The 25,399-nt window shown below is 44.1% G+C and overlaps 1 protein-coding gene across 1 annotated transcript in view; it reads right to left on the minus strand.

Moving 5' to 3' along the window:
- LOC119123561 (calmodulin-binding transcription activator 1-like) overlaps window positions 1-25,399 on the minus strand; it is a 50,309-nt gene that overhangs the window by 17,322 nt on the left and 7,588 nt on the right. Inside the window, exons 3-6 of the mRNA XM_037252754.1 lie at window positions 23,795-23,898; window positions 5,867-5,934; window positions 1,783-1,918; window positions 262-333 (exon numbers count right to left, since the gene is read on the minus strand). Of these exons, the coding sequence (XP_037108649.1) occupies window positions 262-333; window positions 1,783-1,918; window positions 5,867-5,934; window positions 23,795-23,898 (380 nt within the window). The remainder of the gene's footprint in view (window positions 1-261; window positions 334-1,782; window positions 1,919-5,866; window positions 5,935-23,794; window positions 23,899-25,399) is intronic.

The following is a 25,399-nucleotide window of genomic DNA, read 5'->3' on the forward strand; positions in this document are numbered from 1 at the left end:
GAAAATGTAATGGACAATTTAAGAGATTAAACATGTGGTGCGTAAAATTAACAATATACTATCCAGTTTCTGGTAGTTTAGCCCTGTGTAGAGTTGTGAATTAACATAACATGCTTGAAGAAGAAATCCATGTCGAGCCGGAGCGACGTGGCCGTAAACAGCTTCAACTTGTCACGATGGCTCTATAGAATTTATCCTTCCCTGTTATACAGTCGTCTTGATTGAATGTTGAGAAGCTGGGAAAGGGGGCGGGTGGCTTACCTGCAGCAGCCAATAGCATCTACGGTGGAAGGTGGGGATGATGGAGGAGTGGACGTAGCAGCCATACAGACACTAGAGAGAGGAGAGGGGATTTCGGTGGGGGGTGGGGGTGGGGGGAGCGGGACACAAGGAGAGGATGAGGTGAGGACAGCAAAGGAGAGAACAGCAAAGGAGAACTCAGGTTATAGCCACTCAGGTCGTATTCATTTAGGAGCTAAACATGCCGATGTACGTATTTTCGAAAAAGGTCCTTGGTTAGATGTTGTCGACTTGTAAAATATCAATAATTGGCACCGGGGTATGAATATCGATCAATAGGCTGAACCTGCTCTGGCTCCTGCGGGATTTCCCTGCGGAAGGTCGAAACGGTCTCCTATCAAGGTCATCACATCGTTAAGACACAATTGTACAGACAGCGGCGTCGAATACTTGACATGCAGGATATAGCATAATAGCAACACGAAAAGTCGCTTCTGTTTGCTGTCTCATTCGCACTCTCATTTTCTTGCCATTTTGCCTCTTCAGAGAAAAAGCCCGCAAGCTATCCAAAGTGTGTTTGGCCAAAGGCAGAGTGCATTTCCATATATTTCCATCGGATATGAGGAGGCTCTCAATCCAGGGGTTGTGTTTTTCCTGTCTCTCACTGTCCTCCTCCTCTCCCACCGCCGCTCCGCCATTCCTGCCCCCTGCACGACACAATGCTTTCTTGCTTGAGGGGGTCCCGGGAAGAGGTGACACAAACAATTACTGAGCAACTACCGGGGAGAGAAACACTTGCCTTTGGATGTGTGTGTGTGTCTGTGTGTGTTTGTGCACGGCAGCAGAAAAATGCATGTCAGATGATTGTCAGTGCGAGTGTGGGGTTGTAAATAATAGAGGTGCAGATGGGAAGAGTTGATCTCAATTATTCCCTTTGCCTATGTCTGCTTTTCATTTATGCACAACTAGTGAGCCTTCCACGAGCGCCGCCTCGCCGTCGCGTCTTTGCTTTCCAGTCTCCCTCCGTCTTTCTCTTCCTGACACATGCACGCTCGCTGCTCTCACCTCTTGGTACATTCCTGCTGAATAATCAATTTCGGAGCTGGCCGATGTGACTCAAACACACGCGCACACACACAGGCACGCACAGACGCTGCCTTGAGACTGGATCGATACCCCTCTCTGTTCTGCTGAAGAAGGCATTGACATCATTCCTGGCTGCTGGCCAAACACACTCTTATCCTTCAGAAAAGAGAGAGCCAGGGGAAGGGAGACAGGGACAGGAGCAGGAGCAGGAGCAGGGAGAGCGCAGAGGAGTGACAGCTCTCACACAAACACACTTAGGCGCACGTACACAGGTATATCGCTCTTAGCCCTGTAGCTCCAGCATGTGTGTGTGTGTTTGTGTGTGCCCTTGCGTTCCACGCATGTGTCTACAAGGAGTGAAGGAGTGACTAACATTATGGATTGGATTGGCAGCGAAGCACAACTCAGCACAAAAAGAGATCACAGACTTGTTTCTTCTTCACGGCAGCCTCTCACCTCCACACCCTGGACTTTGAGCTTCATGTGATCCTCCCGGGTGGTCTTCCCATCTTTCCTTTTCTTCCAGCAGTAGCCATCTTTCCTGTACTTGACCTTCTTGCGGTTGTAAAGGATCATGGAGCCATTTTGAGGCCTGTTAGGAGGGAAGAGTAAAATGTGTCAACGAAGCGCGCGCCGTGAGAATTAGTATGACACGGGAGAATAAATATTGTGTAACGTGGTGATGTCATTGATAATGTCAGCGTTTCATTGCTCAGTGAGATGGAAATTTCCCAGTGTTATTGGCAAAGAATGTCAAGGTTAAACTCCCAAATTCAACACACACACACGCACGCACGCATGCACACACACACACACACGCACACGCACACACACACAGACGTGTATATTTAAGTAGGTCCATCCATTAACACAGCACAAGCATTAGCGTCTGAGTACAGGCTCGATACATACGATTCAAGGTGCAATGATTAATCGATTAGCAGTGAATCTATTGTCAAATTATAAATGATTATTTTTGATAATCGATAAATCATTTGGATACCCTTTTGTAATTTAATTCAAAATCGTCCTAATGCTCACAATCTCATCTTCTCATCAGTAAATGTCTTAAATGTCGGCAGTCTTCCATGAAAGTGGACTGATTACGCTGGCCAACAATATTTATTCATTTATTTTATTTTGTTTTCTGGGTAATTTAGTGTGCTGAGTCAGAAAATGACATCAGTTGGTGTGAATTTGCTTCATATTTTAAGATATAAATATTTTTGACAACTAATGGACTGATTAATGTGTTTTGATGTTTACAATGACAATCAAACAATACTGTACGGACATGCTTGAAAAGACAAATAGAGCCTAATCAAAGGTGCAGCATCAAGTGGTGGAACAACCACCAGCGCGTTTCACATCAGCCTCACTGTCCTCATCCCATTGTGTTGAAAGCAATTGCCTCCGTTCCACTGACCTCGCCATGCATTTCATTATTTTAATGGGGTAATCGCATCAGTTGTACAAACGCGCAGTGTCAGGCTTCTGCATGTTCTGTCTGGAAGGCACAAGTTATGCCTTTGCCACTTCACAATGAATGCAGTGTGCAAGTGGCTAGGCTTGCCATCGCCACTATGACTAATAAGAAGATACGTCATATATGAGTTACAGTATGCAGTGGCGGGTCCTGAAATGAAAAAAAAAAGTTAAAATTACTCTCTTCTATTTTGTCAAATGGTTGCACAAAATAAAATATTATTGATCCAGATACATTTTGAAGTACTAGATGTGTAGTCTACTTAACAAAATGCATCTGAATCCAGAAGATTGTAGTTTGTACGACCCAAAATTGAGTACACGCCATTTTTTTCCACTGAGCACCTAGAATTTCATGTGTCATGACCATTGTTATATCATTGACTAACAAAACCCAACTAATAATATATAATAATAATAATAATAACTTCATATATATAATATATGTTTAAAAAAAAAGCACAGCACACAACTGCGCCACGTACATTATTTGGAGCATTATTGGTTAGTGCCACATACACACAACTGAAATCTGAAAAAAATCTACCCTCCATATGTGCATACTGGAAGCAGAGCAGCCAAGAGAAATGCTAATGGAGTGAGGAAATGAGACTTTTGGGAATTAATTCATACAACTTAATGCAATATTCATATTCGAATTTAGATTGATGGCCCATCACAGAGAACACGGTAGTGACACAATCGGGACCCTGACTGATCACGTCCTAGAAATCAAGCCATCACTTCTATTCGAATCTTAATTCTTCATCTTACTGCTTAACCCCAACCCCATCAAACACCATGGTTGTCAAACAAACGGAATTTGAAATGAGTTTTTCCAGTCAAGTGCTCGAATGTCCTTTAACGTACACGCCTACGCACACGCACGGAGGCCAGGTGAGCATATGCGTGAGAAGACAGAGCCGCAATAGCAATGTCACAGATGGCGGGACCTACAAGCATGTGTTCTCGGCGCTCAATGTCAAATCTGCTGCCCGGCGATCAATCATTCTTCTATAACGTTAAGGACAAGTGTATGTGTTCACTGCATGTGTGTTGGGGGGGTGGGGGGATGTCGTTGTTGTGGAAAATGCATCTTTGCCTTATCTCATGACAACAGAGACAATCAATAAACTAACAGATACTCACAAGTGCGCGTGCACAAACACACACAGTCTTTATCCCTCTTATCAGACCATCTCTTTATTTTGTCTTGACTGCGTCCCTCCGTTCTCATGGCCTTCCTTTCATTCTCATCTTCTGGTCTCATGCATTGCCTTCACTACGCCGCTCTCGCCTCCAGTTTGACGTGGGCACATATGGACTGGGATGATTGCAATTTACGCTGCGCACAGTGTGTAGTGAAATTGAATTTGCTTTGAACTGATTTTCTTTGACACCGCAAATCTGTTCTGTTTTTAGGGGTGGTGGTGGTGGTGCGGGGGGGGGAGCCTGCCAGCTTGGAAGGCGAGCGGAGACCCCCACCTTCCTATCAAAGATGAGTTTAGTCTGTCTCTTGCCGTGTGAGTCATCTGAGGGCTGCTGATTCTAATTATGTTATGGAGACGATGGATGAGATCAGATGTGTGTGCGTTTCACGTTGGCGTGCGTGCGTGCGTGCGTGTGTGAGGATGGTGCCCGTGCTCCTTGAAAAGCCTCCGATTCAAGCAGACATAAATGCTATTGATTGTAACTGGCCTGTGATGTGTGGGATATAAAAAGCTTTTCCACCGTTCCACGGTGTAGCAGAGCGAAAACAGAGAAGGCAAGGGGAGAAGAGCGGAAAAAGAGAAGGCAAAGATAAAGAGACAGAGTGGGCTATTGAGTGTGTCCGGTAAAGGGAGGAGAGAAGGAGGCGAGAAGACGAGAGACGAGCGAGACGGGGGCAACAGTCGTTACTCTAAACTGGGATTCCAGCGAGAGGACAAATGAAGGTCGTTGATTGTTGTCTTAGCGGCGGCGGCGGCAATGCGGATACAAACACACGCAGAGCGGCGCGGGCACAAAAATGTCACCGTCTCCTTTTGCTGAGCTCCTTTTCCATCTGATGGGATTACGTGTAATCTGTTCTAATCGTGCCTGATGTCATGTATAAATGGGATTATATCTAACTGCTGCTCAATAACAGCAATACGACTGCTGCTGCTGCTGTGGCTGCTGGGAAGCCGAGGCGATACGGCAGCACAAGCAATCAATGAGAAATCCATCCGCAACATAAACTGTGCTGCTGGCCTCAGGCTGCTCCTGAGAAGAGTCCTTCAGCTTGCACAATGGGAGCACAGAGGTATCACCTCAGGCGCTCAGCGGCATCAGTAATCACAAACGCGGCCAGGAGGTGACCGCTGCACTTACTTGACTTTTTCGCGACTTTTTCTTCTCTCCCATCATGCCCTTGCTATGTTTTAATGTCATAGATAGAGACCAGTGGTGGGAAGTAGCAAAAGCATTTAAGCTTGGATGCTCACAATCATACTCATCCACCATGTTGTCATTTTTAGGACTTATCTAAATTGTCATCTTAAGGAAACATCAACCTGGTGAATCCTTATTCAGATGCTCTTTTTTCCCGTCGCCTTACTCGAGGAAATGAGCGAAGCAGGGTTCAGTGGGAACGATGAATATTTAGTTCTTGCATGTAAATTCACATGCATGAACGCAGACGCACGCACGCGCACACACGCGCATTCGCGTGCGTGAACGCAGACACGCACGCACACAACACACACACCCCCACACACACGTGCATCCCTTGAACCCCTCATTCCCCCTTATGTCTGAATTATACATCAGTTAGCCTAATACATTTACATTCATTAATACTCCATTTCCAGCTGACTAGGTGCTTTGCAGTCCGACCGTGTACGAGAGCCTTCTGTACATGTAGAGCAGCCCATCAGAAGGACTCTTTGGAGAAACACACACTTGCAGTGTTTTAATCAAACAGTCACTCAGTCATAGGGATTAAAACAACATGAGTCACCCGCTGACAGAGTCACCCTTCGTGTGCATGTGTGCGTGTCTGTGTGTGTGGGGAGACTGTCTTCTCTATCCTCACCTGGTCTTTGGCGATGTCGTCAGCCACTCATCATGTTTCTCGAAAGTGATGAGATACGCAGCAATCTCCTGGTGAGACAAAGGCAAGACAGAAAGGTTACTGTATATATTTTGTGTGTGTGAGTGTGTGTGTGTGTCACAGGGAGATAAACCATAACAGGTATTTCCAGATGACCTGCTGATGCCCACAGAGGGTGTGCATGTGTGTGTGTGTGTGCGTCGGATTATATCGGATTGCTACGGTGAAGTCGAGGCGCTTGATTGGTCACAGAGCAGCCAGTCAGGAGACAGACATTGAGCACAAACCCTCAGGGTTAGCAACCAATCACAGCAGCAGACTCACTGATGCCTGCCTCCACTGGTGAGGAAAGGCCAACAACACGTACACACACGTACACAATAGCTGAGTGAGTGCGTTAATAGGAAAAGTTTCCTTGTTCTTTGCAGTTTGGCAGCTTTGCGCCAGATAAAGTCCGCTCATAACTTGATTCCTAATTCCTCCGGCTCTCCTTTCATCTCCTCGGCCGTCCTATTCGTGCTGTTTCTTTTTCCAGGGGTAAAGCCCAGTAAGGAAAAATAAAGCAGTCATACAGGTGTATTTTAGCGAGAGTAAGGAAAAAAAAAAAGGCTCACACAGAGAAATAACAATGCCTTTTCCCTTCACAGAGGAAAGTCTCTCCTCCTTTAAACGCTATTGTCTCTTTCCCTGTCCGTGAATTCCTTCTCACACACACTTGTTGTGCAGGCCTATGAAATGTAAATTGTCCTCTTAAGGCAATCAGTGTTTGAAATGTGGCGCAAAGCAATAGTGAAGAAGACATCAACAATTCAGCCCTTCTTCATCTGCCCCCTCAGATCATCTATCTTTCCTCCAGACCTCCTCTTCCACTTTCCCTTGTACTTGCGTGAGTGCATGCGTGCGTTTTGCTGTTATTTGTCCCTGTTTGGCACGAGAGCACTCCAGCTCCAAGCTGACCAGATGAGATGGAGGGGGGGTGGGGGTCAGGTGGAGCGTGCTGCCACTTAACTGTATTGTTTTTAGAATCCTCCATTCTATTCCCATGTCCCAACCCCCCTGCCTCAACCCATGCATGTGTGTGCATGTATGAGGGCCAGGCTGCCATCACACCGTTAATTATTATTACCATCAATCTGCCAACTGTTAATGTCTGTCTGTCCGAGTAAGAGAAAATTACACAGGGTCGAGTCTAGGTTGAAAAGGCGCATCCCAACGCTCCCGTTCACATTTTCACCCTTTGCAAGGCATGCACACACTGGCATACAAAGAGCAGCTCATTCATTTATGCATCTATTCATTAGTGGTGACAAGCAGCCACCTCTCCTCCTCCCAAGCCACTCTGCAGCAAGTCAATATGCTATACGGCCTCCACAGCTCCGGCCAGGCGCTGGGGGCTCCCCGAGTGACTGTCAGCCGGCGGGAGGAGAGAGGTGGGAAGAGCGGAGACAAGGGGCTGGCTGGGAGAGACAGAAGGATGGGAGGATTACGAAGGAGGGAGAGAGACTTGCAATTAAAGGCCCGCCCCATAAGAGCCATTAAAAAGCCCGAAACAGAGGAGTCAGCTGAAATGCCAGCCCCACACATGCACACACACACACACACACACGCACACGCACGCATACACAAACGCTGCTCTCCTTCACCGCGCAAACACACACACAGACACACACACAAGCTCCACGCCCAGAGTGACACAAGTGAGACTTGAAGGTCGATCCTCCGGAAGTCACCGTTATTGTCCCGACAGACAGCCAGTGAAAGAACGCGGTGAGCGTGCCTAGCGACACACTGACCCGTCAGGAATACTCAGGAAGTGTGTGTGTTGCCTGTGCCAGACTCAGGGACAGAGAGGATCTTTCTCCGGGGATCTACTCTATAAACCTAGTTATTCTGCATGTCTATGTCAATCTACACAATAATGCATTCCAGCAGGCCCGGCACATGCTACCTCGCCCCGCCCCGCCCCGCCGAATTTTGATGTGTCGCTAGGAGATTGACTGGGAGAGACTGGTCGAGAGAGCTACTTAAGCAATACTGGAGCTAACAAAGTTGGGATCATGAGTGGGAAGCCAGACTGCGAGCGATGCAAGTGGGGAAATCAGCCACCCACTCAGGTCTCGAAGAGGCCATCTCCCTCCAAGAAATGGATGGCATGTACAAAAAAAGTCCTTGCATTTGCACGCATGCAAAAGACACACACGCAACCTCCACACACACCCGGGCCCGGAGCATATTTCCCCGGGAGGAACGAGGGGGCGGCTTGGTTGGTCGCCTACACTGCAACAGACTTATGCGGCAGCGTTCCCGCGGGGGATTCCGTTTAAGGGTCTGGCCACAGGCGAGTGTCTTGTGTGAGCGTGTGTGTGTGTGTTTTGAAGTCTAATGACGAGCATCACCCTGGCAGATATCAGGGGAAAACAGAGTTGTCTGTAAACTGGAACTGTCACATCCATTCCATAGCAGCACCTCAAACGGAGGCTGACGCTCCTTCTCGCCACACACATTATTTGGCATTGAAGTGTTTATTTTATGGAGATGGGAGGCAGCACCTTGAGGTTTGCTTTTAAGTACACCCAGAGTCCATTTTTGCCTTTGTCTTGTTTACACATATAGAGCAAAGAACTGCATTAGCATTAGCCCGTGGAGGTTTGCTGATGTTGCTGGTATTTGTACTCAACACCACCACCACTGCTGAGCACTTGCAGATAAACTTTGAAAATATCTGACAGGGATTGGCGTAGTACCCCCCCCCCCCCCCCCAAAAAAATTCCAATTCAGACTTGTTCAGCAATTTGCTGATCTGCAGATTTCACTCTCTGCTTTGATATGCAAAAACACAGATTGACAGACGGATCGACGATATATGATCGATAATCCATTGAAAATCAGCCAAATAAAGAAGACAGGGGATTACTGTCGCATGTACAAAACAGCCAATACTTGCCAGAAATCCCTGCAGTTCCTTCAGTGTTGCTGTCAGCCTCTTGGCAGCCTTCCAAACTATTTTGTTTTTCTTCCTACATTTTTCAGAGGCATGTCCACTTCTTGGTAATGTCACTGTTGTGCTAAATTTTCTCTTATCGAAAATGACCGTCCTCAGTGTTTCATGGTATATTCAGTGCCTGGGGAATTCTTTGTACCCTTATCCAGTGATGTCTTCACAATACAATATGATGCTGGACAAGCATTGTCAGGAAAAGCACAAATGTCAGGAAAATCATTCTTGGCTGGTTTTCTTTTCTTTTTTCTTTTTTTTGTGGTAACATTTTTCATTTGCCTGATGAGACCAGCTTTATCTGAAGAGGACGTGCACACATTGTCTCAGTTCCCCTTCCGAAAAGAAAAAAGAAAAGAAGTAAATGATTGATAGTGGTATGAAAAATAAACATTTTTATTCTGGTATTTCTTGTTATTTCCGAAACCCTAGATATTGAGGGACTTTTTTAGAACCACTCACGTACTAATTCTCATGCGACCTTGAAACTCACCAATGGCACCGGCTTTTTTTCCCCCTAAAAGCTCACAACTCAGGACTGCGTTATAAGACCTAGAACTAAACAGTCCAAGTTATGTTCCACTTCCCGCTGACGTTAATGATTCTATGTTGGTTGTAAACCAGCCCAATAATGTCTTGTTTGCACTCTATTCCTCTGGCCTGGTTAATTAATATGTGAAGCTCTTAAACAGAAAGATAGGCAGACATTGAATTACGACATGGATCATTTTGTTCTGTTCTCGCCGCACAATTAAAATTTCATCAAGGCTATTGTACACCAGAGCAATAATGTGTAGTTTGTATTATATTCCCAAACTGCCGTCCTCGCCACTGTTTGTTAGTTTCAACAGCCTCTATATTACCTCCACTGGCTAATACAGCTGCTTAATGCTGTTTCCATAACAACTGTTGCAAAGCCCCTGATCAGAATTCCTCTCAAGCTTTCCTTGTGTTTATCATATAAACACCTAATCAGGCACCGGGCAGCATGCACGCACACACACACACACACACACACACACACACACACACACACACACACACACACACACACACACACACACGCGTGTACGCGTGCATAGTCATGCACTCGTATACACAAGCGGACAAACTGTCTGCGTGTTAACCCCCAGGCCTCATTTTGATTTTTCTTCTTTCAGCTTGTTTGTAGCTGTTTTTTTTTTTTTCCGCATCATTCATTTTGAAGATGTACTTTTAATTTGTTTTTGCTTCTTTTACTGCATATATTTATTAGTTCTTGTCGTGAATAAAAAAAAAAGGTTAATTTGAATTTGTTTGCACAAGGCAGGCTGTGAACCAACCTGGAAAATTAACATCCTATATATTATCACCCATTTTCTTACAGTAGTAATGGTAAAGTCTTTCTATAGCCAGCAGCGAGAGTTTCCTCTTCTTAAATTAAAATTTAATTTTTCTCCATGGTCAGCAGCGGGTATCTCCACTTCTTAAAATCAAAATTGCATCATTAATTTGCTTCTTTGTTGTGCAGTAAGCCATTAAATGTTTCTTTTGGAAACTAAGAATACAACATGAAATTGGTCCCTGGTTCAAAATGTAATGAATGATGTAATCCAAAGCAGCATTTCCAAGTGTTAGATCCTAGAATGAACGCTTCTAACCCACACGCTACGATTGCAACTCAATAAACAAAAGTGGCCACAACGGGGCTCAAAAGATACAATCTGACGTATGCATTATCTTTTGATATGATTGGAAATTTGAAAATCAAACCCAAATCCACACTCTACATTTGCATTGACGCCACGTGATAATAAATGGCCATCATAAAGCAGATAAGGTCAAAGGTTGCCTGTGTTGACACGCTTTGGAATGCAGCATGCGCACACCTTCGCCATTTAGCGTTTTCCAGTCACTGGAGGATGAAACGTGACCTTCAGCTGGGGCTCACCCCTGTCACCCGCTTGGCGGGAGTCACGCGCATCACATTCATCATGCCGCGAGAGACATGAATATATACACAACACCGTGAGCGTGTCATAACTAATGCATGCTGGGATACACAGGTCTTCGGCAACGTACGCGCACGGGAGGTCTCGGAAGAATCCACGCCGTGGCTTCTGTCCGCCCAAGTGACAGCTTTATGGTGACATTGTCACTCTTCCCTTCTCCGGCTCTCCTTCTGTCCAGACCTCTTTACCTTTCGCCCGTCCCACTGTCCCGTTTGTCTTTCATCACCCCACGGTGAAGTTTGCTGCACTCACTCTCTGCACAGAAAGTAGCTCCAACTTTTTGAGCAGAGACCTAAGCGCACAGGAGAGGCCGCCCTAATCTACCCGGGGAACATCAATCAAGATTCTCTTACGCAGCTTCTCTCTCCTCATCCTTCTATCCAGTATTTGCATTTGAGGAGAACAACCTCCCCATCTCTCCCCGCAGTGGGGGATGAACACATCAAAGACGGCAACAGGTGTGTGGTGTCAAACACAATGCCAGGACCCCTGCTGTGCCGGGGGGCTTCTTGAATAAAGACTGTCAGACTGCTCAAAATTTCCTCACTAAGTCAAGCAGGAGAGTGCGGGCACAGTCAGACACGTAGGTTTGAAAGTCAAAAATGATGGATGGCTGTTTGGCAGCGGGAGGCGGTTGCGGCGAAGGGCTTTGGATGAAAAGGTCTCCAGCGGTTAGGTTAACCCCCCAGACGCGTCATCTCAGGGTGAGGCCCTCTGAGGCGGTTGCCAGTGCCGACGCTATTGTTATCCGGCGCGCTTGGGAGAATGAATGAAAAAAAAATAGGGTGGCACACACTCTCATTGGCATAAATAGTTGTTTACAACAAGACACAAATTGGCACCCTGTCAGTCAGTCTCTGGCTTCCTCTCTCTCCTCTAACCCTTTGACTGTGTTTCCCTTTCTGTTTGTCTCTCCCGTCCTGGCTGTGTGCTGCTGAGCGTAATACAACACTCCCCGGTTCAACCCTCTCTCATTACCATATTCTAATTACATTCGTTAAGGGGAGCATTTGGGAGTTTAATGAATACATTTGAAAGATGGCTCTCTGCTGTGATCCTTGGGTTTGTCCGCTCGACCGGCTTCCTATAGATGCGCGCTCACCTGGGCGAAAGCGTAAAACGTACGACCGACCGACCGACCGCCAAAGCTCACGTGGCGGCCAGCTCAAAAATCAATGCCGCTCGTCTCTGACAAATAAAGATTTCATGTCGTTTGTGTGTTGTTGTGTGGGGAAAAACTTGCCTCGCCCCCATGCTGAAGCTATGCATATTTAATTATCCTCAGGCCTCAAAAACAAACTAGGAAAGACAAGCGCCATTATACAGATATACAGTACAAGTACCTCGAGTTTATCTCCTCTTCTTCCAACAAGCCGGGCGGCTGCACGCAGCGAGCGTGGCGGGAGGGGTAAAAGCAATCATAAGGAAAAGCTAACATTGCAGGTTATCAAGCTAGTTCTGCCGACTGACTCGTACTCGGCGCGGTGCGTCTTTGCCAAGGACGAATCCTTGTGCTTGAACTGAATAGAGCGTTACTATGGGGGCCCCCCCCGCGCTCATCCTTTCACTCCACTGAAAAACGCGATAAACCTTTCACACTTCCAATTCTGATGATTTCCAGCTTGTGGAATCGCTGTCACTTTTATATCAGCAATAACACTTTATGACGGTAATGTTTATCACTGTCTAAATACATCATTTTTTAATCCCGGAATACTAATTTGCTCGACTTGTTGACTTTAACCACAAATCAGGAGTCAGCACAATCTGTGCATTGTTTGATGTTTGTTTGGATGAAAGCGGCCCCCCGAATGACAAGTTGTAATGATCCCACTGCGGACAAATGCATACGCAGTCAGAAATGATGATGTTCTACAAACATATGCAAGGGCATAAATACTTGGAAATGTAAAGTACACATCTGAAAGGACTCCTCTCAGCTGCAAGAGCGGTCGCTGCGTGCACGGTGATGATGCACTGCACAAAGTAGAGCCCGGTGTCATCACCCTCTCTTAAAGTACTGTGATTCATGCAGTGGGTGTCAAAGTGTGCTAGCTATCTTTAAACATGATGTAAGATACACGTATATAAATAAAGAATTGGCGGCTTGTGTAAAGAAAGCAACACTCTGGCTGTCAGACAGGAGGAGTGGGCCCGCTTCTTACTGTATCATCGCCGTCACGACCTTTGTTTGCTTAAATCCGCTTCTTTTCTTTTCATCCATTAAATGAAATTCATAGTTGTTACACAGCCGGATAATAATTGCTCTAATTTAATGCACTTTTAGAGACTAAAAAGGAGTCGGACATCAGTTATATCCTGCCGGGGTAACTTTCCGCCTCGTAGGAACTGCAATGGTGTGTGGCTTTTGAATTCCGCTTGCACGTTGAGAGCGGCCGTTTAACACTAATATTGACGCCGCTCTTGCCTATTGGACAATGTTAAGACTTTGGAGCTACAAAATCCACAACATATAGCGCAGATGCTGCCAACTGGCCGCAGTGATATGCAGCCCTGCCACTTTATAATTGTAGTGCCTCCTTCCTTTGAGCAAAACAAAGATTTTGTGGACAAACTATTTACCCGTCAAAGACAGGAATGAATCACTTCCCTGTCATTTTGGCCAAGATACAAATTAGATGCTCTCATTTGGAAATGTGTTTATCAATCTCCCACCCACCTACCGCTTTATACGATACAGTCAAAATTTAAATATATGCACCACTCGTATGCAAATGCGCCGTCGGTGTCATTCGGAAACTTCTTCTTCCTTAGAGAACAAGATGATGGATATTTTATTACAGCTGAGCTAGTCTTAGACTAATGACACTGCAGGAATACAATTCAGACCTGGTACACAGCTAATATCCAACAAGCACACACACGTACGTGCACACACACACACACACACACGCACACACACACACACACACGCACACACACACACACACGCGCACACACACACACACACACACACACACACACACACACACACACACACACACACACACACACACACAGTTTAATCCCCGAGGAATCAGTGAAATTTGATTACACTGACTGTTACAAACACCCTCGGTATGGGAGTAGACATTTCATACATCAGCATGAGGGAGGAGGAAGAGGGAGGACGAGGGAGGACAGAGATGGGCAGACTAAGAAATATGTGATACCAAGTAGAATGGCCATTTGATGGGAGAACACTCTGGACAAATACTGGGTGTCTCCTGAGTGGAAGCGTTCAGATATCGCCAGCAAAATTGAAAACGGCCACACTACACAAACACAATATTTCACCCTGCGAGTAAACATGGGAAACAATATATTTACAATCCATCTAAATATGGGCTCCATTCCTGGGATAGTGTTGGGAGAACGAGTTAGTCACAGTAGCAGAAGATACTCTCCACCTTACTGTGTGTTTAGTTTGGAAAACAGGATGTTGTTGTTGGTTTTTTTTTTTTCTCGCTTTCATATCCAGCTGTCCTTCACTGTCCTTTAGCGGATACAGAGATCAGCAGATTACTGAAGGTGACGGCTCCATGCATGTGCCTCACGCCACAGTAAAGCAATGTCGGTTCGCTGTAAAAAAAAATGAAACGCTAACACGTTGACGCATGTATAGATGGATGACAAACGAGGGTGGAAATGAGTTATGTCGCAACAAACAGCATCCAAGCGAGCCGTAGATATCATCCAAATATGTGAGCTGTATACTGATGACATCAGAACATTGATTGGATGCTGAGTAAGCTGTAATCTTTCATTGCTTTTCTGTCTTTGATCTCTCCTCTATTGAGTATTTTGGACCAAGACAAATAGTGCCTCATGCATCCCCAATGAGCTGCACCATGTGTGCTTTGCTTTAGTTCTAATTCTGAGAGAGATGGCGATGATATCACATGAGGTTCAACTCCAGATTTGAATAATAGTCCTGCTGCTCATTTTAAAAATGATGTTCAAGGTCACAGGGAATCTGGAGCCTATCCCAGCTGATTTAAGGTGAGAGGAAGGGTGCACACTGGACTCGTCATTAGTCTTAGTAAACTAATAATAACAACAACAATTTTTCATATTTAATAATTGACACTGACCTGCACAAACTGTATTGATTTCATATGCTTTTGTTTGCATGGAGTCCATCTTTACAAACTACAGTTTTGTATTTTCAGATTCTCTGTAGTCATAAAAACAAACAGCTGTGGTTTTTATCCGTTCCCATTAAAATTAACTTGGAGTCGGACAACCACTAACATGCGCTAACACGCCTCAATTGAACTGACCAAACAAAAATGTCACCAAAAGTACATTATACTGAAATAATGACATTTTTGTCTAAATTTACTGTGCTTTGGGTCATCTGTGATTTACTTTTATCCATCACATCACACGCTAACCCTACCAATGAATGTAGAAAGTTATTAAAGTTGTAAAGTGATCTGGACAAAGTTGTACCCTAACCCACACACTGAGCAGGTACTCGGAATGAGAGCATAATGATGTCACGCACACATTTGAATGTTTTATCTGTCTCCCATGAATTAAATCTAATTTACACAGGACTTAGATAATACAGAGGTTGTATGTGGGGACATTACGGACACAAAACGTATAGTAGCCACTGAATAGTCTGACTTCTCATTACGGCACACTGCTGGACATTTCTTTTGTTTCGGTGGGTGGTTGGGCTCAGAGTCTAACAGGGACCTGAATCACAAAGTTGCACACACGCGCAGGTACACACAAGGTTCACGCACAACACCCACACACTCGCAGTCACACATTCCCACGGTTTAATATATCTCTGTGTCTCCAGTTAACAATATTTTGTGTCAAATTAAAGCAGGCAAGATAAATAGAGGGTCTGCGCCACATGGAGAAAATAGAGCAGGAGCAGAATGTGAGGGAGGGGGTGGGGGTGGGGGGGACTGGTGAACGGTGAATCCCAGCCCCTCGTGGACTGCAGTGAGAACCGCTGAAACACGGATCCAAACAATCTGTGAAACCCCATTAACACATTTCAGTGAGCAGTCGCATTTAAGGCACGTGGGTTAATTACACATGCCGACAAGGAAATTGCACCTATGAATTTAATTAATGTAATTACTGTTTTTGTTTTTTTGTTTTTTTTGCATTGCAGCTGAATTTGGTTTCGGTTGCCAGTTGGGTCAGCAGGGCAGAGACGATGTTTGAAGTTGGAGGAGAAATAGAAAGTCAAAACAGATACAAGCTGACGCCGGGTGTTAATTGGGCTATGTGTGACTCACACGCACAGCGAAAGAGCAAGAGAGAGAGAGAGAGAGAGAGAGAGAGAGAGAGAGAGAGAGAGAGAAGGAGATGGAGAGATAGAGACTAAGAAGAGGGAGTCAGAGAGCCTGGAGGACTAATTAGTGATTATAACTTGGCGCTCTCCAAACATAAAATATTTCTCAACCTAAAAGACAGAGGAATGATTAAAAATAAAAGAATTGGAATCAACATAAGGAGCTGGGGAACACACGATGGGTTTGTGCACAGGCTGTGTGCGCATGCGTGTGTGTGCTATGTCAGTGTGTGAACTCACTTGAGCATGTGTGTTTGCATGTCAGTGTTTCGGCTTCTATGCCCTCTCATTAAATTGTGCTTTACTCTGGTAAACGGTAACAGCAGAGTTCTCAATGTCAACTGGAGAGGTTGGCGCTATGGGCACGCTCTGGGAAACACACACACATACGTGCACGCGCACACACACACACACAAGCGTGTACTGACAGAAATACTATGAATCCTACCGGTGCATGAACAGCACATCCATTTTATTCTAAAAATGAACATTTCTGTAAGTTTCCAAAAAGCACGCTTCTTTTATCTCGGCTCCGACACGGCTGACAAAATGGAGTGTGTCAGCTTCTGGCGGCCTCGTGCCAGAGTGAGTCGGACATTAGCAAGTCTCGCATCAAAGTCATAAATCAAGGACACCCTTCAAAACAGCAGAGGCCCCGAAAACTGCTTGTCTGCTCCCCGGTATCATTCTGACTTTCCATAATGGATCCGTAGCACTTTTCCACAGTCTGCTAGCTGACATTTAATACCATCCCTCAGGTGTAAATTATTTCCGAGACATATCTTCCGCCATGTCTTACCTATGTGAGGAGAATAGAACCTATCGCTGCAAAAACACGACGGATTACAATAAATGCATATTTAATTTGCGGCATCGCTTTAATGGCTTACAAACAACGGTGATGACAAAAATTAAAATTAGCTACACGTGCAAACGCAGTTTTTGGCAGCAGACAAGGTTTATAAGATCAGAGCCTAGAGTGCACAGAGGCGCACACTACTTTTGTCCTTCATCAGCTGTTTTTCTTTTTTATGTGTCGTACATGTTCGGCATTACAATCACACTTCTTTACCAGATGTCTCTCTTATCACTTCCGATGTACTGCGCAATCATGGACTCCATTTGTGTCACACTTGCACCATCGATCACGCCATTAGCACAACTACACACGCGCACGCACGCACACACACACACATGGTTGCCATAGCAACACACACAGTAAATGGGGCAGTCGTCTTAAATATATATGCTTTTTGATCTTCTCATTCAAGCTATCATGTCGGTGTCACCCATGGGACGAGATCCCTCCGTTTGGTCACACCGAGACCAGCGTATCCATTGGAAATGTTCACCAATTAAACCATGAATATTTCATTTCAAGTCATTCACAGACAAATCATGCTAGTTTGTTTTTGCGGCCAGAGTTATGTAGTGACGTAAAAAATGTTGGCACGGTATGGATGTCATTTATGCTTCGCACTCCTCAGTGTCATTTTGACGGTCAGTTACCTTGAATCATTGTCTTTGCGTGTCCTCGCCTTTTCTTTAATCGCGGCAACACATTTTATTTATCCAGTATTTCTCTTCATTTTAAAAGGTTAATAATTTAGTCAAGCATTAAGTCATACAGTTCAACATTATTGAGCATATGTTCTAAGGCTATTATCCTATCATTCTATGATTATGATCCAAGAAGGGTATTATTGATGAAGCTCACAGATCAAATGTTGGAGGAATAAATACACGAGGTCGGCTGATATAATTGAGTCACCAGCAGCTGATTCTCTATTTAATGTCGGTTGCCACACCAGCAAAGAGCCACGGTCAAGCACGGATCGTTTGCCTCGTTTGCCGCACAGAGATGTCTCCACGCGTAATGTAAGTGTGCTGCATTTCAAGAGAATGAAAGAAGCCGCTTTGATTAGTGGGAGAAGGAGTTGGCTGTGTTCACACCCACAACGGCACAAACCTTTTTTTTTTATGTGCTGGCTTGCTTGCGTGCGTCTGCAAAATTAGTAACACCCGGTCAGATTTACGCAGCTCGGCGAGCCGGACTTGCGCCAGTCACAAAAATAGAGCCTTAAAATATTGCCTGTAAATTTAATGGAGGTTTTAAAATTTTGATTGTAATTAAAATGTTCATTTTATCCTATAGGTTATAAATTGTTTTGAAATTTCAACAAATCACAAATGAGTGTATTTGCACTTTTTAACTTATTAAATTACTTGTTTCTCCATAGCAATAACAAAGCTCCACCAAAGTACAACATGATTTTGAACGGCGATGATGAATCAATAACATGTATTTAAATGCACCCAACACAAATGAAACATGCTGGTATTAAGTCAAAACGGAGTAATAAAGGGTAATATTTTTTGCTGTGGAGGACAGCAATTGCAAGCACGGCACATAACAAATGTTAGCGTTAGCAAAACATGAATATGAAATAGTTTGTGGCAATGACAAAGATACTATACTACATATACCACATATTTATTTCAACGTTTGATTCATGTAGTGAGTAGTAGCTTCACGTTCATAACAGTCCCAACAGTATTTTACGTGTCAGTATTACAAAGTTTGTCGGGCTTATTTTGTATCTCAACAACCAATTTACTGCAATCGAACAAGTTATTGCCTACGGATGAAAAAAAGTCTTTATTATCATCCGTCCACCTGAGTATGGTTTTGTTATCTAAAACTAGTCTATAGTCTATTACCACGGACAGATACACATACACCCCCAATCTATTATTGAACAAAAGGCTGACGCCTCCACTCAGCCCTTTGGGGAGGAATCCATCCCTCCATCCCAGAATAATTTCACACACCAGTAGATACACAAAAGAGAGAGAGAGAGAGAGGGAGCGAGGCAAGGGAAGAAGGAGAGGCAAAGGACAGAGAGCAGAAGGAGGAGTGGACGGAGTAAAAATGAACGGGGGTTTCAGCTCAGTGCTTGTGGGAGGCCAAGGTGTCAGGGGGAGCCATGCGTGACAAAACAGAGATCAGAGGATCATATGGCATCGCGCACACGAGCAAAGAAACAAATGCGCCACACACACACACAGATGCCGCACACACACACTTTGTGAAGCGTACGCATACCAAGGAAAAGGTGAGAATAAGGACATATCTGGTGATTGCATGACTGGCGCAGCTCTATCGGAGACATGAGATCCGAATGGTAATCTCTTTCTCCACACACGCGTGTGCGCACGGTAACGAGGGAAATCATATTGCACTTCTTTGTGGAGTCATTAATAAAAAGCATGTAGATCTTCACTAAAACAGTGGGTGATGACATACCATACAAATGATGTCCTACGCTGCATCGGCATACATACGCCGCGTTCGTAATGGGGATCATTTTTATGATACAGCACATCACTAATCCTCATGAGCAGCATCTGCTCAGAATAAATTGTTGTTTGGCTCGGTCAAGACTCACGGACACGGCATTAGGTATACCTGCAGAATCCATCCATTCATTTTTAATAATGCGCTTTCTCCTTTGGTTCACACTGCGGGCGACCTGAAGCCTACAATTGCCGACTTTGAGCAACTGCTTGCCGATCAATCACAGTGCACAGAGAGACAAACAATCATTCAAAGTCAGGTTCATAATTTAGAGCACAGGCCTACTGGCCTGCTGTGTTTACGAGCTTTACTATGTGTTTGCCTGGACTTTTCTCTCCATGCCAATGATACACAAAAGAGACACACACCCACACACACATGCAGAAAAAGAGCAATTGTATCCTTCCAAGTAAAGCAGGGAAAGCCACACATTCACCGCCTCAGTGAATATATTACCATCTTTCCTCTAAGTCTGGCCTCAAGTGGTGTTCTGGCCGACACTGATGTGGTGACAAGCCCACTTACCTGAACTAGCAATGAGGAGAATATCTCTACCACACACAATGGGACCGGGTCACTCAGAGTTCACTGCTACAAGGGCAATTTTTATATTTCAGTTTTGTTTTTGCACAAGTTGACACATTGAAGCTAGGCGGCACAAGAAATGGCAGATTCCAAGTTTGCTGCTAAAAGAATGGGTGGTGAAAAAAGGCACTGGTACAAAATCGAAGCGTGAACTCCCTGAATAATACGCGAGATGCATTTTTGTGTCTTTCTTGTCTTTTTCGTGTATATTCATTTTAATGTAGAAAAAAACATATTTCAGTATATTTGGTGGGAATAAAAAGGCCATTATTTTGTTAAAGATTCAGATTTTTTTATTGGCTATGATTGGTTGGATATTTTTAGTGGCACTCTTACAATTTAACACTTAGACTATACTGGAGCACTGAATGTTGTAGATGATGCAGATGTTATTTTCAGTCCTGATTTCCATATGTGGCACAAAACGCTTAATGTCAACAGGAACGGCGAAGAAAATCTGTTTTTGTTGCAGGAGCAACAAGATAATCCGGCTCAATCATCCGGAGCTGCGCGCAGGTGAGGCAAACACACGTTGAAGCATGCAGAGCAGTACACACGGATCAGGACAGGAGCAACCCGAGCACACGCGGCTCGCTAGCCCAATGAAAGCACAAGAAGCACAATGGTGTCTTTAAATATGCTGCAAACTTTGCCTGCATGGAAGAGGAGCTTTGAAGGAATTCACTGAGGAACGCCGAACCTCCCCCTGAACTGAGCCTGTGCCTCCTCAGCAGAGAAAGAGAGAGAGAGAGCGGAAGGAGAGGCAATGAGAGCTGTTGATAGAAAAGACGATGACGCAGGAGTGTAAATTCTCTGCTGTACACAAGCGGCTTCCTCAAAAATACACCTGTCTCATTCCAATCCCATGACAGAATATTTCCTCCCCCTTCAGGCGACGCAATTGTTTCGATGTGATGTTATCACCGGTCTTGTCTCCGATTACTTTGTGTTGTGCAGCGCAGCTTTTTATTCCCACCATATGGCCATCATGTTGGCACGGCACCATGTGTCATCAATCCAATTACGTCACACTCTGCCCCGGTGGCTGCTTGCAACCCGTTAGCAGAGCAGAAAAAAATCAAATGTCAATTAGAAATTCGAATCAAATCTCAAAGTGTTTAGTGTATTTAGTAAATAAAAACTGCCCTGATTGTTATGATTCCCCACCTGCATCCCGCTGACATTTCTCCTGACGTGGCCCAGTCACATGATGAATTTTGTAATTGGCTTCAGTCCCACGAGTAATCCGAAAAATGTCAGCCTCTAATGGAGGGGACTCGATTTTGAGTTGGGTATACATGGGAGAGGGTGCTCTGCTTGGCGCTGCTTTAACCTTACCAGTCGTGCTCATGTGGTTACTCACACACACACACACGCACACACACACACGCACGCACGACCTATTCACGTGAGCCCATTCGGTGTTGTTGCTTAACTCACAGTATGACCTTCATTGAGATAGATTGCATGAGAAATGTAATGACTTTCCTCAGAGAAAAACCACAAGCTAAATCAGCTTTGCATTGCATAATAATGCCGGACTTGGTAATCAATAACACAAACACACAAACACTCATCCATAATGGAGTGCTCAGCCTGCACATAGAGAAATTGTCCCGACAGAGGCCAACCGCATCGCCATGGATGTCGCAAACCACCAGTGTCGAGCGATGCAGTGAATACACAAGACGCTGGTGGTGATTACATGAGATCCATTTCCACTTTCCTTCGCTAAGATCTCTATACTGTCGCAAAATGCGATGCAAATTATTGGCCATTTTGTGTTTAAGATGACAAGAGGCTGGAAAAAGCATACGGCACTTATTAGAAGAGCAAAACTTGAAACAAAACTTTGTTATTAGGAGAACAGTATAGGTGGTCAGGGTTGCCCATGTGGGGTAGGGAAATGGCTCTGTAGGCGTTCTTGATATTTGTGTATATTGAGTCGAGTATATATTATTGCCCCCTGGTGTAAATTTCAGATGCTGATAGAATCCATGGATGCATAATGAGAACCGGAATTAGCATCTGAGAGGCGCCACAGTCATTCCAGTTAAAGTTGTTTAAAGGACACGAAGCAAAAAAAAAGTTTGGCATCTGCTATAAAATCACCCCATGTCTTGTAATTGGGGTGAGGGGGGGAATCAATACAGAGTCTAAAAAAATCAAATCCAGCATAGCAATTTAGCAGCCCAACGTCTTGGTTGTGTAATATTAAAGAAGGGTTGCTTTAGATAATGTAGGTATGATTTATTTATTTTTCTTAATGGGGAAACCCTGAAATCTAGTTCACTATGTGGGCTGAAACTTCATCGGCATCCTTCACTGTATAAAAATCTGCGGGAGCTCTGTCCTATTTACTCTACTAAGAATTCACACATTTGGAGCTGACTAATGAGGTGAGAAAAAAATAACACACGATGATCAAATCCTCAAGGTGCTTGGTCACTGTTTTTGTTGTTTACTCATCACACAGAGATTTTCATTGTTCAGTCTTTTCCTTTTGTTTTGTCGGCTACGTTACACACAGTATCTAAGCCACCGTTTACACACAAGGCAAAAAAGAGCCTAAAATAGCATGCGTTTAACGGCGTCTATGGTTGCCTAGTAACAATGTTGAGATAACGTCTTTTTTTTTTCTTCTGACCCATGGTTCATTCCATTTGCGGGATGAAAACGCCATGGATGAAAATTGGCACAACAAAGCTTGGCTCGGCTCTCCTCGTCTCGGTTTGGGGCGGTTGGTGTCAGAACGAGACACGCTACCGTAAACGAGGGAGAATGAGCGTATTCTGTGTTTACTTCACGGCATGTAGCTGAGGAGACCAAAATAAGTCAAGCGGAGGCTAAGAGCAGCCAGAGAGCTGGCCGCTGCAGCAAAGTGGAGACTGTGGAGTATAACGTCTGACACAGTGACAGTCTGGCTAAGGCGAAATTCAATTCCATTCTGGTCGCAGATGATTGCGGGAAAGAGGGAACAAAAATATGTATATAAAAATCTGTGTATAATTGACGGCCATTAAAATACGTTGGCAGTAGAAAAAAAAAATGATTTCATGAATTATATATTTTTAAAATGAATCTGCCGATTAATCAGTAACCTGTATTGGTCAGACTAAAAAAAAAAAAAACGACGTAAATAATATATGATAATATGATAAAAAAATTGAATTAATATGTATTGCATATTGTATATGCTCAAAAGTTATTCTTCACATACAACTGGACAACACTGATAAAAACCAAGTGTGTGCCAATTTGTATTTCTCGAAATAGTACCTGCTTTTGTCAATGGAAAAATGTAAACAGTAAGTAGAGCCGTGGCAAGCTGAGCAGGTACCGCACAAGTGGAATTAAAAGTCGGTCTCAAAAGCCTTTGTGTTCTTTGTACAGTCCCCGTCAACCCTTTTGGGGTTACAAAGCTACATTGTATGACAAAATCAATGGCATTTTAGTGCTGAGCTTGAGTTTGTGTGTTTATTTTCTTCCCTCGTGTCACAGTTTTAGGTTTATATAATGACAAACGACCCTCATGTTTGTTTACCCCCTCTTCATGCAGCCCTCGTGGTGACTTCAGCCAGAAATGAGTCACCAGCCAAAACAGTGAGTTCATCTCACTGTCACGCATATTTCCCTCACCAGTGTGTCACATTCTCACCTCGTTAGTGTTCCAACGATGGCGCTCTTTGGGCAGAGAGGAACATTTCGGCAGACACTCAAGTAGCTTCTTAGGAAGGTAGATTTTCAACTGGCCGGGCTCACCTGCAACGAGGGGAGAGCAGGGTCAAGATAACGCAATGGATTACTAAGAATTACAAAAGAAGACAAATTTTTTAGATGTCTGGAGGGAGGTGAATCCAAACGGGTTCTCAAAGACTTCGATCCACTGGTTGTTTTTTATTCAAGGCATCTCATTTTTGTTTATTGATGCCGACATGTTTCTCAGACAGCTGCATATTGCACGTCAACCTCCATCCATCCATCCATCCGTCTGTCCGTGCATCTGTCCATCCTTCCATCCATCCCTCTTTCTTTATAAGTAGACTTTTTTTTATGGATTTGAAAGCGGTTTTGTCAGTATTTCCATTTTTTGTCATTATGCCTTACCTTGTTCAGTACTTCAAATTAAGTAACCTAATAATAAAAGGCGCCAATCCATCCCCTTATGCATGCAGTTCTCTGGGCTTTTATTTAAAAAGGACAACAAAAATCCATAATAAGCAGACATCCTTGTAAGCAATTTAAAGCAAATTATCTTTTGATCCATTCAAGAAAAATAAATAAATGACAGATCACTGTTAGAAAGAGTGCTAGGTTGCATTCAAATAACAGTCGATAGTTGCTTTAATAGCGTTAAACGATTTTAAGCAAGTGATTTGGTACAATTGTTTGTTCAAACCATCTGAAGGACATAAGAAGCTGATTGTGCTAAAACGGCTTAATCCATTATAATACTGCAATGTTTTTTTTTAATAATGAGAAAAACAAATTACAAAAAGTTAGCTAAAATCAATGAGAAAAAATACGTCTGAGGGGGATCTTTTTTTTTTTACCTTATTAGGAGGAGAACACACGCACATTGCAGTGCACACTAGAATGTCCACCATTTTAATTTTCATTTAGGGGCTGGCTGATGCTTGTTATGATGTATCGAATTGTATGGTGGGGCTGCTAATTTTATAGGCGCGGCATCGAGTCAAAGCATGAAATGCACATAAGGGAGTGGCAGAATATTTCACTTTGGACTCTAAATGGCACCGCACACATAAAATCCGAGGCCCACACCGATACAGATTTGGTTGTAGAGCGCTCCATTATCATACATTATGAGTTCATTTGGTTGGAAACAATCACGTACAATTGCAAGTGTGTCTCTCACTCTCTTTTATAGTGGCGCTGCTCTACAGTGTGTTTTGGGTCATGAGAGGAGACTTGTGATCGTCTTCTAAAGGAGCTCGAGAGCAAATTACACTCATCAAGTGAAAGAAAATCGGTTACATTTGGTGAAGATGACGACAATGATGATTATGATGAGAGTGATGTGCAAATCCCGTAAATAAACCTCCAAAGACACTAGGTGACCTAAATCCAATTGAAAAAATTGGGGCCGGAGGCCGTGTACGGGAGAGGCCCTCGCCATCAAACCACTTTCAAGCACATTTGGGCAAATATTGCCTAGTCAAGCTGTTCTATGCGGAGAGACTCATTTTCAAAGAAGACTGAACACAGTAATAAAACCCATAGGTGCTTTATCTCAGTCTAT

This window comes from Syngnathus acus, chromosome 5, assembly GCF_901709675.1.
Source record: "Syngnathus acus chromosome 5, fSynAcu1.2, whole genome shotgun sequence".
NCBI lineage: Eukaryota > Metazoa > Chordata > Actinopteri > Syngnathiformes > Syngnathidae > Syngnathus > Syngnathus acus.